General features: G+C 35.3%; 1 protein-coding gene across 1 annotated transcript; it reads right to left on the bottom strand.

Annotated features, from left to right (window-relative positions):
• Positions 1-4,639: 4,639 nt before the first annotated feature.
• On the bottom strand, positions 4,640-7,520 carry LOC145034124 (zinc finger BED domain-containing protein DAYSLEEPER-like). Its single transcript, XM_078982505.1, has 3 exons — positions 7,295-7,520; positions 5,485-7,201; positions 4,640-5,192 (listed from the first exon to the last, which is right to left on the bottom strand). Exons 2-3 carry the CDS (start codon positions 5,728-5,730, stop codon positions 5,067-5,069), a joined length of 372 nt encoding a protein of 123 aa, XP_078838631.1. The 5' UTR covers positions 5,731-7,201; positions 7,295-7,520; the 3' UTR covers positions 4,640-5,066.
• Positions 7,521-15,252: the final 7,732 nt, after the last annotated feature.

The raw sequence follows: 15,252 nt of genomic DNA, 5'->3' as shown, positions 1-15,252 counted from the left end.
ATATAATTATTAGTTAAAATTATAAAATTTAACTTTTAGTATATAAGGTATTGTAAAAATGAATGGAAATTTTATTAATATATTTTTATATAAATTATAAAAATATAACTAAATTTACTAAGTTATGGATTTTTATTGCAATAAATATCATGATAGACTTTACGACTTATGAGTCATTATTTGTGGGGTATTGTATAGTATTAATCATGTGAATTAAAAATAGCATGGAAATTATTGGTTTCACGTTACTTAAAACTGAAAAATATCAGAAAATCAGTAGTTAAGCTGCCCAAATTTCGTCATAACAAACAATAGAAATTTGGAAGTCCATTAAGTCTTGCGTATCTCAATACTAGAAGACTTCAATCAAATATTATTCCTAAAAATAAAATTATAAATATTCAAAAATATTATAACTGGAAGTTTAGGACTAGGATGCATAGACACATTATTAGGATCCAAGATTCATGGGTATCCCTATTGGTGTCACGTTGTTTCTAGAGCCATATGAGTTAGGTTAATTTCCTAAGCCATTTGAGCTATATCGTTGTGTGTATTTGGACTGTGTGTCTTAGTGGGAAAACTCTTTATTTTCATAACCGTTAATCCTCACAGAACGACTAAGGACAGTTATAAGTGCCATACTATTGATCTTATACGGTTCGACTGCCCACCTGGGAGTTCCTAACTACAACTACGTCTGACGAGACATATTTTGGCATTAACGCTAGTTTCATTGAACATTACCACGAGCTATAACGAGGTGAATGACTTTATCATGCCCTATTAAGGAGTCGGTGCAAAAAGTGTAGTGTCACGAGTTTGGTTATGAGTTCATTACAAAATCTCAGTTTTGTTCCATTACTGTATAGAAAGTAGATTGGGTTTATACACGGTTTTTGTACACTTATATATACTAGTTGAAAGAGATAGTATTTAGTGGGATAGTGTGTGACTCAAAACGATAATTTCAATACCAAAAATTAAGTCATATAACATTTTATTAATATCATGATACGACTCAACGAGGTTTATTAACTTACATAAAACATGTTTCCACCCGCGGCTGGGGGTGTGACAAATACGTATGAGAGCTAATTGCTATAACAAACTAGTAGTTCCTTATCAAAACACAACTATATCCAAGGACTTACTCTCTTAGGTTAAGTATATTCCTTAACCCTCAAATATAGAGTTATATAAACTCGAACCCTTGATTGTTAATACAACGCGAGGTTTTGGGTCAAACGTCTTAGCTAAGTTGGTTGTATGTGGGCCAAACCACAACTAGATGTGGACTGATCACCTATATTTAAATATGGTCAGACTGATGCACAATCCAGCTTGGATTCGGTTATTGGATGACTAAAATGCTTTGAATCCAGAATTTTTAAGGAAAATCACAATTCAAAATGATTAAGAACTCTCTAAAAATCTTAGTGAATACTTACGAATACTTAGCGAATATTTACCTCAAATACTCATGAAACTATACGCATCATAAACATAAATCATGTCCGATTTTTATCTCGAAATGCAAAATTCTCAAATATAATACTCTACGAACACTCCTATTAAACCTCGTAGGAATACATTACGCAGTATGCGTGCATTCACAAATCTTTTAGAATTTGGCTCAGGAATTCAATTAGCCAATTTCGTTTTATTGTGAACGGTCTGACTTATGTTTTAACCATCCAAGTTCAAAAGAATGCCACCTACACCTTTAAGGACACTGACTTTACCAGGTAAATCTACTATACCGAAATGATAAGCTTTCATTCTGCTTATGCCACGACTTGAGAATAACGAAATAAGATGCTCACGGAAGTGAGATACATAAATTAGAACATGCACTAGTTAAAGAAAAGCTTGATATGAAGACGGTGAAACTGCCCAAGACTGTAGAACCAGGAAGTGACAACTCGATTAAGAGCAATCATGATCGAAATAAAGAATAAAAATCTAGGAACCATCAGTAGCCATTGGTACATTTCTCATTAAGCACTTATTTACTGAAGTACTGGTAATCCAAATATGCATAGAAATCCTTGTGAACCCTAAATTTAAAACTATTCTGAGTCATAAACCCAATAGATTGGAGTAAACCTACAGAGTAGAGATAACATGTGAAGTGTCATAAATATATTTACGAAATTTTAATGAATTTCATTCCAACACATACCAAATCATAGGTACGAATAGGCTACCTCCCCATTATGTCTAGATCTATACTACAAGAAATTTGTACGACTAAATCTACCCACGAGAAAACCATGGTCATTTATGATGACAAGTTGGAGAAAACCTAAAGTTGTTTTCTTACCCTAAAGATCAACTGTTAAGGATTTAATCAAATGTGAATGATTTGATCAAATGTAGAAGTTTAAGTGAAGACTTCTTCCCAAGAAATGAATGCTAGAAATTTAACAACAAAAGAATTTATGTTGGGTACTACCAGTGATCCATCGGGAACTTCTTTATGCAGTGGTGAATCTAGAATAGAATAGTACATGGTTCCTAATTAAGTGAAATCGAAAAATCTAAAAAGTAAACAATCCATGTGATGAATTGGGTCGGGTTGAACCAGTAAAAACCAGTCTACCTTGCCTCTAAAACTAAATTTTTGTAAAAAACAAAACATTTATTTTGCACGACTAAATCTCTTTTTTATTAAAGAGTTCATTTGCAATAATTATTTTTGGAAGCAACAATATGGAATGAGTTGTGTTGTTTTTCAACTTGCATTATAACTATCTGCCATCCATTTTCTAATATCAAATAATTACATCTCTTTCTTTTTATCTCCTATATGGGGATAAATATTAATAAATATTAACTATTTGTTTTGTAAATTTAAATATAAATCCACCACCATTTCTTTCATTTATTTGTTTTTTATCTTGTCATAAGGTAGGTCATATTTTTTCTCAAGATGGTTCCTAAACTTTATTCAATGTAATTAATATATAAAACTAAAAAAATAGGTGGGTCCTAGGACCTACATTTGCTGTATGTAGATACGCCCTTGTCTTTATGGTAGCCTAATTGTCAATAATGTTAGAGCCAAAAGGTAGCAACTGGAAAAATAAGCTAGAGAATATATTCTAGAAGTTGGGACAACTATGGTGTACGACACCAATCCTACCTTTCTGAAATGGCAAGGAACTTGCTCGTCTATAATGACCAATACGTAAAGGATTGAGGTGCACGTAGATGAATTGAGGAATGATTAAAGATGCGAAACCGAACAAAGAGCATGCAGGTGATCCACCACATTTTGATACATGAATCACACAATAGATTACAGAAAAGATTGTGTGAGCCTGGTAACGATTACCATCTGTACACGAAATGACAAAAGATTTATGTAGACCAAAGAAATAAGTTTTTCAGCTTCCAAGTCAGAGATTGTGTAACTTTAAAAGCTTTCCCTTTAAGAAGAATGATTCGACTTAGAGAAAGAGTTAAGTTAAACCACAACTTAAAGGACCTTCGAGATTCATTGATAAAATTCGGTCCTGATATTTATATCCATTTATCTCGAAAAGTAAACGGCATGTCCGACGCTTTTCATATGCCAAATCTCGAAGAGTGTCTATCCAATGACACACTTGTTATATCTTTCAATAAAGTGTATTTACAAAATAATTCTAAAGTTTCATGTTTGTGGAAGTGCGCACGACTAAATTATATAAAAGACTCGATGATCTTTAAAATATTTGAGTAGCTCTTATTACATATTCCTTATTTGGTGGTGATTTTGTGTTAAATTTGTATATTAGATTAGTTATCTATTCTAGAGCTACGAGATGTAAATCGATTTTAGAAAGATCATGTATGTATCAAGCGAAATGAAAACACCACCAAGTGTTTTATAATATTCTATCTAGACATTGAATTTCGGGACGAAAATCATTTCAACGGAGGGATAATGTAACAATTGGTAAAAATCAGGTCAAAAATTCGTCAGTCAATCCCTTCAATCTCTACTATAGTTGGAAATATTATACGTTAATGTATATTTTTATAAGCAATTGAAATTATATTATCTTTAATTAATTGTGGAACTAAATTGCACGCCTTAATAAAAAACTTGAGAAGGTTTTTTTGTTTTTTTTACTAACGATTATGTCTATTATACTATGTCATCTAGTAATATTTTTATCCTAAAGTATAACCGGTTTTGCTAAATCTGTCAAATTTAAACATTTTGAACGTGGAGTCCATTAGACACCACTTCTCGTAGTTCCGTGTATCGTAAGTTTAATTTCGTTTGAGTTTTGTTTTTTTTAAATGCCCGAATACTTACAAATTTATGTGTATTTGCTATGCATTTTTATTAAATACTCAAATACCTCACTACACTCCTCTCTCACGTATTCTCTCCAACTAGGGGTGGCAATGGGTCGACCTGGGTTGGGTTCGGGTTCAACCCATTTATTAATTGGGTAAAGGATTTCAATGTATAAATAGGTGCAATTTTCAACCCAACCCAGCCTATTGGGTTAATGGGTTGTCATCGGGTTGATCTATTTTTGCTTTTTCCAACCCAACCTATTAAATAAATAGGTTGAACCTGGGTTACCCATTTAAAACTAAAAATGTAAACCAAACAAATTACACCTAATTAAATTAGTTTAAAACCCAAATAAATATTCAGAGTTAGATAAAAGTACGATCACAATTCAAAAATACAAATAAGTTTATCAAAAAAAAAAACATCATAAATGTTTAATATCTGGGTAACTCGATTTCCGTTTTCACCAACTCCACTTTCACTCTCGATATGAATTGCATCTTCATCATCTATCGTTTCCGTCATGATGAATCCACATAGTTTTATATAATAATGAAAAATATATAAATAAAAGTTGGAATATACCTTCTCCATAGACCCAGTCTCTTAGACATATAATAGCTTCAACATTAGAATGCTTTAAAGAACTTCAATAAGCATCAAGGACCCTATCACCCGTGCTGAAAGTTGATTCGGATGCAACCGTTGAGATTGGGAGAGTTAAGACGTCCCTAGCCATCTGAGCAAGAGTTGGATATCGAATTTCCTATGTTTTCCAATAGTCCAAAATGTTTAGATTATCCACACGAGGCATGAGCTTCTCCTCTAAATAACATTGAAGCTCAGATTTGACAGCTTGAGAAGTCACCTTAGCTGAAAAGTTATCGAAATCCTATAATTGAACAAAAAAAAATGCAGTTATGCACATTTAAAACAACAACCAAAAAATATTGAGAAACAAAAAGGCAGTAGAAAAATGCAGTTATATACATGTAAAAAAACTTAACAATATACCTGTAAAAATCAACAGAAAACGCAGCTACATACTTGAAAATACAACAATAAACCCGAAAAAAAACAAAAATGCAAGAATAAACTTGAAAAAAAAAACGCATCAGATTTTAGTGAAGCAAAAATGCAAAAATATACACATATTAAGACATAATTAAAGAAAATATACATACCATTAAAAGAGAAGCAGATTCTAGTATATCCTGAGGTCCTTCTTGGGTGTTCAACGATCCACATGTAGGCTGACCATCTTTAGAGTTCTTCAACTTTGACTCATCCAAATACCCATTGAATAATAAAACTAGTTTTTGCTTCATTATTGCCCATTCAGATTTGTACGTCTCCACGTAAGCTTTCTCGTAACGCCATTCAACAATTTGAAACTTATATCGAGGATCCACAATAGCAGCAACCGCCATAATCGTGCTAAACTCATCCTAATATTTCTCAAATTTGGCATACATCCTACTAGCCATTTTTGCATAAATTTATCATGGCTTCCCTTTTCTTTATGTAACAACACTCTAACCATCAAAACATTTGCAAAATAAAGATTGGTGGTAGGATAATTAGAACTAGAAAATGCACAAGTGACCTCATAGAAGACTTTTAAGAACTTAAAAATCTGTTCAACTGTTCCCCATTCCTCGGTTGTTGGGAAATGCAAATAATTAGCATCTGTTTTTTGCAAGTGAATAAAATCTTTTTTATAATATAAAACAGAATCTAACATCATGTAAGTTGAGTTCCATCGTGTTGGAGCATCTTGCCTTAAACCCCTCACAGATTGTTGCTCCAAATGTGCAACACTCTTTAAAAAGTTTTTCTTCCTAGATTGAGAACCTTTGCAGTACTTAACACTCTCTCAAACTTTAGTGACAGCATTGTCAACCTCCTTTAAGCTATCCTGCACAATGAGGTTCTTAATATGTGCATAACACCTAACATGAAAATAAGCAACTTCACAAACTAAATGAGGTTCTTAATTTGTGCATAACACCTAACATGAAAATAAGCAACTTCACAAACTAAATCAATTTCAGTCTTTAAATAATCAACAATCGCATCATTAGCAGAAGCATTAGCTAAAGTAATGGAAAAAACTTTTTTTGAAGAACAAATCCTTCAAAAGACCAAATAAAAGATCACTCATAGCAAGACCGGTGTGGCGGAGGTAAAAACTAAAATTTAAAACCATTTTCCACAAATTGCAAGAACTATCAATGAAATGGGCAGTTAAAGAAAGATTACCATCAGTGGTTATAGATTACCAGGAGTCTGATGTCAAACAAATCCTACCTGGGATACAACTCAAAGCCTTTGTCATTTTCATCTTTTCCATTTTATATATATCAAGAACTTTGGCTTTTATTGTATTCCTTGCAACCATTTTAACTTCAGGATTTAGATAAGTAAAACATTTCCTAACAACTTCGTATTCAACAAATTTAAATGGCTGGTCATGCCTTACTATGGTAGTGGCTAACAACTCACGAAAGGTATTAGGATTAAACTCAAGGACCCTGCTAGTTATTGAACCACCATTGCCACCAATATCCAAAACCATTTGCCCAATATCCCTTAAACAACTTGGTTTACAGATGCTAAGATGGTGTTTTAAATTTCTAGTACCCATTCTAGTTTCAGACTTATAAACTTGACCACACTTTCTACATTTACAATGCAGTTCACCATTTTCATCGGTATCCAGAAATTCAAAATCTTTCCAAATCTCTGACATAAGTTTTTTGTGACGTTTGACATCCACACTAGTTTTTTGTGGCTTTAATTGCTTGACGGGCTTTGGATTCTTCTCAATGTCCCCTGTTGGAGGTGTAGGAGACTGTACCCCATGGACATATTTTTCCGATATTTCAGCAATATTCGCCACTGAAAAAAAATAAAGTGTTAACCTAACACTTATGATAAATCAAATTAACTAGAAAACATCTTAATGGAAGAACTTGAATAGAAATATCTTACTTTTGTTTTCGCTTTCAGATGTCAAATTCTCCATGGAATCAGAGATAAACTGCTGCCAGAGAGAATTAGAGAAGGAATATGAAGTGAAATTTGAAGTTTGGTTCTTGTTTCTTGCGTATAATAAATTCGTACTATACTATTACTTATCGTATGGTGTTCCAATGAAGATCGTATTGAGGAGCACATCTAGGAACTGTGAAAATCCAAACGCCAAAATTGAATCGTCAAAAAGATGAAGTAACGAAAAGATATTAAGAAACCTAACGTGTAAAGCCGTAAGCTTCTAATTAATACGTAATAATTTAAAAGAAAATGTATTCTAACCTTTTTATTTTTTCCAGCTCTAATTTAGGTTTGCGTATGGGATTCACTGATTTGTCTGTGTGTAAAAAGGCTCCATAAAAACTAAGACCTTTAAATCTTTAATATATTAATAGGGTTATAGGAATACGGTAAAACATATTATTATATATATAAATATCAAATTATATATATATATATATATATATATATATATATATATATAAATGTATATATGAGAAAAGTGAATATACCCTTAAGGGTATATAAGCTTAGGTTCCCAAACACACCATATTAAGTCGTTTTGTATCATATAATACATTCTAATTGTCCAATGTTCTTATGATTTAACTTCTAACTTCATGTACTTCCAAGATTTTTATAAATTACACATTTATGTTCCTATTACATAATTTTCATTTTCAAGTACAATATATATAGCCTAGTAGATGTTCGGCAAAAAGATGTGATTTAAGACAAAGATAATAGTGAAAGTTCAAATATCTTGAAAGTAAATCAAGTTAAGGTTTAAGTTTAAGAACATTATAATAAATATATCAAAGAAAATGATGTATTATGATGTGTTTGGGTACCTAAACTTATATACCCATAAGGGTATATTCACTTTTCCATATATATATATATATATATATATATATATATATATATATATATATATATATATATATATATATATATATATATATATATATATATATATATAACTTAAATGGGTTGGCAGGTTGAAAAAAGATCGATAATTTTCACCCATCCTATTTAATTAAATAGGTTAGACGGATTAACCTGTATAACTTACACTGGTTGAAAATCTAAACCCAACTCGCTAATTTTGGATTGGGTTCGGGTTGGCTTGGTGGGTTAGGTCACTTTTTTCCAGCTCTATCTTTAACTCGCAAGCACAAAAATAAATTTGTACATCCAAATCTTACTCAATATGTTATGGGTACAAACCAAATCATAAACATATTTGTGTGTATTAAACTCATAGTGCATGGATGTGTATGTATGATGTGAAGAAACACCTTAAACCCACACACACATATGCATCCAGTCGTATAGGATTTAAAGTACACATCAAAGTCAATAAAAAATCAAACAAGATTTGGATGTACTCTACTTATACAAACAAATACACAATCAATACATCACACATATACACACATGAATCAATGAATGTACTGTACTCTCAAAATCCTTCCAAAAATTTCCAAGTACAACAAATCTATCAAAAAAATCTTCCAATATTTGAGTGAAAGTTCACATATTGCAAGAATGAACCATCCTCACCCTATTCCTACAAAAACTCTCGACCCCTCACTCTTTTTCAATTTAGATTGGCTAATGAGAAACACACCGGAGGTGTGTTGATTTCTGGTGAAAACAAGGAAGCAACAACCTCTTTTCTACCCTCTTCACCTATCGAATCCCAGATGTAAAACACCCCCTTGATCAACCATTGCAGCCACCTCCTTCGATTTCTTCCAAGAATAACCAAGAGGGCAGTAGCCCGTTTCTTCTCATGTTTCCTTTTCCTGCCAAACAATCAAACCCAAATATTCTTTCCCTAAATCCATTTCTGTTAAAAGCAACCCCAAACATACCATTTCCAATGATTTCTATAAAAAGAAAAAGGAAGAAGATTATCAGGGGAGCTGCCAGGGCAGCCCCCGTCCACGCACCTTCCAACCACCGAGAGCAAAGTCCACCGAAGTGGGTGTTTCCCCGGAGCGAACATCGGAGGTGACAACCCCCTTCTGATTCCCTACCTTCGCACCTTCCTTCTGAGACAGAAGAAGCACAGGAGCTGCTTAAGCAAGCCTTGCTGCTTTCGTAACTCCCCCTCTACATATCAATAAGGCACCGGAGGTGCTCTTCTTCTCAACTGGTCTTCCACCACCGAGCCATATGCTTCCCCCTTCAACCGCTACCCATCCACCCCATTGCAACTGTTTTGCTCCATGCGATTCGTGGCTTCCGGTGACGGAGGTTCAAACCACGAAGTGTCACCGGTGCTGATGGACCCCCTCACCCCTCCTCACGATAGATTAATCGCCACCGAGACCACCTCCGGTGTTGACAGACCCCCTCACCCCTCCTCACGAAGTGTCACCACGAACTGTTTTCCCTCTCCCGATTGGTGAACAGGATGACGCCTCTTTGTTTCTTGGAGCCCCTTTTGATCGACTAACCACGAACTTTTTGATTTTGAGGTCAAAACACCCAAACTTTGTATTAGATGGACAAAATCAGTCCCTCTAATTGATGCTTTAAATTAAAATTAGAAACATGACAAAAATCTTTTCCAAGCAGATCCCAATTGATTTAACATTTTAAGAAAAATGCCTCTTTTAATATAATTCATTACAAATTTAGTCCCCTGTGAAAAATAAATTACAAAATAGCCTTTTCTTTTAACTATAAAATATTTGAAAATGAGTCCCTTTAATTTTAAATATTACTAAATAAACCCGAAAACATTTGAAAGTCCAAGAATGGTAACGTTGCGTTTTCTCACGTGAAGCTTCACCAAAACAAACTGGGATTGAGATCACGCATCGAATAAGAGTTTCTATGGTCCCACTTTTGACGGTTTGAATATTTTGGAGGATAATATATACGTGTCTATTAAAATTTGATGATTTTCAAGTTTTATATACAAAATAGCATCTTACTTGATTATTGGTCAGACGTTTATGAAATAACAAACTAAAAATATGATAAATCACTGTTACATCTATTAACTTAAAGTAGATAATTAAAAGATGATATAATTATACCTTATGTGAAATATGAATATAATTATTGAGATAACTCACAAGATAAGAAATATTTTACAATAATAACACATGTTGATATTATTAAGTCAGAAAAATGATGATTTTACATGTATAAGTTAAAGTATCTCATGGAAGCACGAAAAGATATAAAAATGACCAAAAATGTTATCCGTGTATAAAAAGAAAGTGTGTTGTCATATTGGATGGACAAACTAAGTTTATGAAATTATATAATTATTAGTTAAAATTATAAAATTTAACTTTTAATATATAAGGTTTTGTAAAAATCAATGGAAATTTCATTAATATATTTTTATATAAATTATAAGAATATAACTAAATTTACTTAGTTATGGATTTTTATTGCAATAAATAACATGGTAGACTTCACGACTTAAGAGTCATTATTTGTGGGGTATTGTATAGTATTAATCATGTGAATTATAAATAGCATGGAAATTATTGGGTTCATGTTACTTAAAACTGGAAAATATCATAGAAGCAGTCTTTGTGTTGCCCAAATTTCATCATAACAAACAATAGAAATTTGGAAGTCCATTAAGTCTTGTGTATCTCAATACTAGAAGACTTCAATCAAATATTATTCGTAAAAATAAATTTATAAATTTTAAAAAATATTATAACGGGAAGTTTAGGACTAGGATGCATAGACACATTATTATGATCCAACATTTCTAGGTATCCCTATTGGTGTCACATTGTTTCTAGAGCCATTTGAGCTATGTCGTTGAGCGTATTAAGACTGTGTGTCTTAGTGGGAAAACTTTTTATTTTCATAACGAGAATGACTAAGGACAGGTATAAGTGCCATACTATTAATCTTATACAGTTCGACCGCCCACCTGGGAGTTCCTAACTACAACTACGTCTGACAAGACGGATTTTGGCATTAGCGTTAGTTTCATTGAATATTACCACGAGCTATAACGAGGTGAATGAATTTAGCATGCCCTATTAAGGAGTCGGTACAAAAAGTGTAGTGTCTCGAGTTCGGTTATGAGCTCATTACAAAATCTTAGTTTTTTTCTATTACCATAAAGAATATAGATTGGGTTTATACGGAGTATTTGTACACTTATACTAGTTGAAAGAGATAATATTTAGTGGGATAGTTTGTGACTCAAAACGATAATTTCAATACCAAAAATTAAGCCATGTAACACTTAATTAAAATCATGATACAAATCAACGAGGTTTATTAACTTACATAAAACACATTATTTATAGAACACAATTTGTTTCTATACGAAAACACAATATTTACGTGGGAGGAGTTTATAAATTCAAAATGTATGAGTTTTTCATGTAAATTATACGAATGCTTGTACAAGGTTTCAAATGGTCTCATAAAGAGTGATATGAATTTATTCTATATAAATCATTATTCAAAATCATTATATAAAAAGCATTTTGGTCCCCCTAATCGTGAAAAGTCAATTTAATTTTGATTTGCTTATATATTCACCAAATATTGTTCTTTTGGATTGAAAAAACGATATTTATAAATGAGTCCAAATATATTCTTATAACTTAATGACTTTATACTTTTGATAGAAAAGTACGTATTTATAAAAGTTGGTTAACCACATGAATTTTATAAAACACTTTTGGTTATAAATATACTTTGTGTCCAAACCTGTTGAACCCACCAACAATTTTGTTGACGTATTTTAAATGCATGTATTCTCGGGTTATTTATCAGGTTGGAAGTGTTCGCTCTGAAGGCACTCTGTTATTTTTATTATACACTTGTAAACACCGAATTGTTAGGTGTGTGTCTCGATTTAACAATGGTTTTGTCAATATAGTTTCTTTTTTTGTAATACTTGTAATACCCAAAAAACTGGTATGTCTTGAGAACCTCAAGAATTTATATTTTTCATATTTGGTCCCTTGAGTACGTTGGGCGTACCTATGTGTACGCTTAGCGTACTCTGCTTCATTGATCTCGGAGGAGCCTCGCGTACGTTGGGTGTACGTGAGGGTACGTCGGGCATACGCATTGGAGGGTCAAAACCCAAAATCCTGGACTTGGTCCCTATTTAAACACATCTTGGCCTCTTTGACCAAACCCTATCAGTCTCTTTAGCCCCATTTCGTCTTCCTACGGCTGAGTTAGTGTGTGAGTGAGATTTTGAGCCTAAGAAAAGGGTTTTCTTGGTCATTTTGGAGTTCTTTCAAGAAGGAGAGTTGTTAAGCAAGCTTGGATCAATTTGGTGCTTCAAGAATCTACTTCTGGGTCATCTTGCAAGGATTCTAGAGGTAAAAAGATTGTACCTTTTCATTTAAATCATTAGATCTAGATAGGGGAATCTAGTTTGGTCCCTTTGTTGGATTTTAGACCTCTTTTGGCGAGTTAAGCAACTCCATGAGAGGAGAATGGCAGATTTGAGATCCCTTGGTCGTTTTGAAGCATAAAAATAGAGCCTTGGTGGATGTATTGGTCTCATTCATGGGTTAAGGACCTTGGAAAGGTCTTAATGGAGGTTTTGGGTGTATATGAGGCATGCAAAGGCATAAAGTTGGCAACCCTATGCCTTAGGACATATTAATCAAGTCAGATCTGGATTTTAGACGTAAAGGAATCAGGTATTAAGCACTTAATGGAGAAAGTTCTTAATCTAGAAGAATATTGGGCGTACTTTATGTATGTTGCATGTAGTCCTGAAGACCCCAATACGTTGCGCGTACCAGAATGGTACGCCGAGTGTACGCACTGCAGATCGGGTCAAATCTATTTTGGGCCTTTGTGCTTTTGGGCTTCATTTTTGTGAATGGACTGGTTGCATTCTGTGAATTATGGTATATTTCTTCTGTTATGGGCCATGGATACTTTGGTTGGGCCTTATTGGGCCAAGAGGCTCATTAATAATTTTGGACTAAGATTTTGGGCCCATTAGCAAGGGAAGGATAATTGGGCCTCATGGAAGATCCCTTGTATCAAAATCCTGATCATTGTGATTTATAATATTTTAGTTCAGCATGGTGGTGACACGATTTAGAGCAAGAGGATGAAGATCAGGGTCTGAATCCGGGGCAGGATTAGGAGACACTACTGATATCATTGATGAGAGGTTGCGCAGGCTCATTGCAGCCGAGTACACCAGGGGTATCCTTAACGCAACCCTGGTCATTTTTGGGACGGTCAAGGAGGGCATTATGGAGATTATGGAGGAGAGACCCAAATCCTTTAGGGCTGAGATGGCGGCGAGTCATATTGGGGCCTGAAGTCCCTCGTTTAAGGAGTTCAAGGCGTGTGCGACGCCGAAGTTTTTCAGGGATAGGGACCCCATTGTCAGCAGAAGCTGGGTGGCAGATATCTAGAATGCCCATCGTACAAGTTCCTGCCCGGAGGCGGCAAAGGTTGAATTTGCTTCTTGCATGCTAAGAGATAGGGCCCAAGATTGGTGGGGCGAGGTTACTAGCCAGGTGGGGCTAGTCGGGGTGGCGGAGATGTCATAGGCCGACTTTGTTCGTCGGTTTGATTCAGATTTTGCACCACATATTGAGGTGTAGCATCTAGTGAGGGAGTTTCATGACTTGTAGCAAACCACCAAGACTGTGGCAGAGATCACCACCAAGTTTCGGGAACGAGCTTTGTTGATCTCACAGTATGCTACTGATGAGGATATGAGGGGAACCCGATATCATTCCATGTTGAGGGATGATATTTGGGAGTTTGTGAGCTTTACGGGGTGCAAGACCCTGAATGAAATGGTGGAGAAGGCCCATGAGAGGGAGATGTGGTTGGATACCCGCATGAAGTAGAAGACTGAGCAGGCGCAAGCAGCAGGGCGTCAGGCTAAGAAGCCTAAGACCTCTGATTCTTCGGGTAGGGGCCGGTGTGCCAAGTAACGGAGGTTTCATAGTGGGGTGTGTCGGATGGCGGGGATATCAGGAGGTTACTCTTGTGGTCAACAGGGCCATGTGAGCAAGGATTGCCCCAAGAAGGGCTTCATATGTTTTCAATGCAACCACACACGACCATAAAAAGGACGATTGTCTGAGGTTGCAGGGAAGGGGAGGAGAAGTGGCAGTGCCTGCACCCACCACATTGAGGATCACTGATGGCCTCCCTGCTGAGGCGGATACCCCGACAGTGAGGAGCCATACATGTCAGCTGACTACCGAGGAGGCTTGGGTCGCGCCAGAAGTTATGGCTGATACGTATCTATTATTCTATGCTCATTATGATTTGTATGAATTATGTACATATTATGCTTGTATAGGGACCTTTTTGATCAATGGTATGTCGACACATGTCTTGTTTTACTCAGGTGCTACCCGATCGTTCGTATCTCTTGCGCTTAGCAAGAAATTCTGGGACGCGTTCGGAGCTCTGGATTCCTCATTCGAGGTAGAGACTGTGGATGATTGCACCGTTAGTGTTGCGAGGGTGTATCGGGATTGTGTCATGAATGTGCTTGGAGAGAGGTTTCGTGTCGACCTAGTCCTGATATCGTTGCGAGGGCTGAAGGTGATTGTCGGGATGGACTGTTTGTGGGCCAACGGGGTCATGATTGATTGCGAGTGCCAGTTGGTCAGGGTTCGAACCCTAGGTGGGGGAGAACTGATTATTCATGGTGAGAGGGTCTCGCAGGGACCAACCCTTTGTTCGGATATGAGGGATCAAAGGATTTTACAGTAGGGTTGCATGAGATTTTTGGATTATATCTCGAGGGTAGAGACCACGATGGATGTGGGCAATGTGCCAGTTGTACAAGATTTTCAGTATGTTTTCTCCGAAGAGCAACCATGGGTGCCTACAGAGAGGCAGGTGGAGTGTCGTATTGAGTTGGTGTCGGGTGCCGCTCCAATAGCAAAGGCACCATATCGGTT

This window comes from Lactuca saligna, chromosome 3 (assembly GCF_052625555.1).
Source record: "Lactuca saligna cultivar CGN05327 chromosome 3, ASM5262555v1, whole genome shotgun sequence".
Lineage (NCBI taxonomy): Eukaryota > Viridiplantae > Streptophyta > Magnoliopsida > Asterales > Asteraceae > Lactuca > Lactuca saligna.
The sequence above is the reverse complement of the archived record's forward strand: the minus strand, read 5'-3'. Positions and strand labels throughout refer to the sequence as shown.

Bases quoted from the DNA above. Each gene is read 5' to 3' on its own strand.
- LOC145034124 (XM_078982505.1), bottom strand. From the start codon at position 5,730: ATGGCGGTTGCTGCTATTGTGGATCCTCGATATAAGTTTCAAATTGTT. The intron at 5,193-5,484 runs GTATGTATATTT...GTTCAATTATAG, and splicing joins AATCTGCTTCTCTTTTAATG to GATTTCGATAACTTTTCAGC.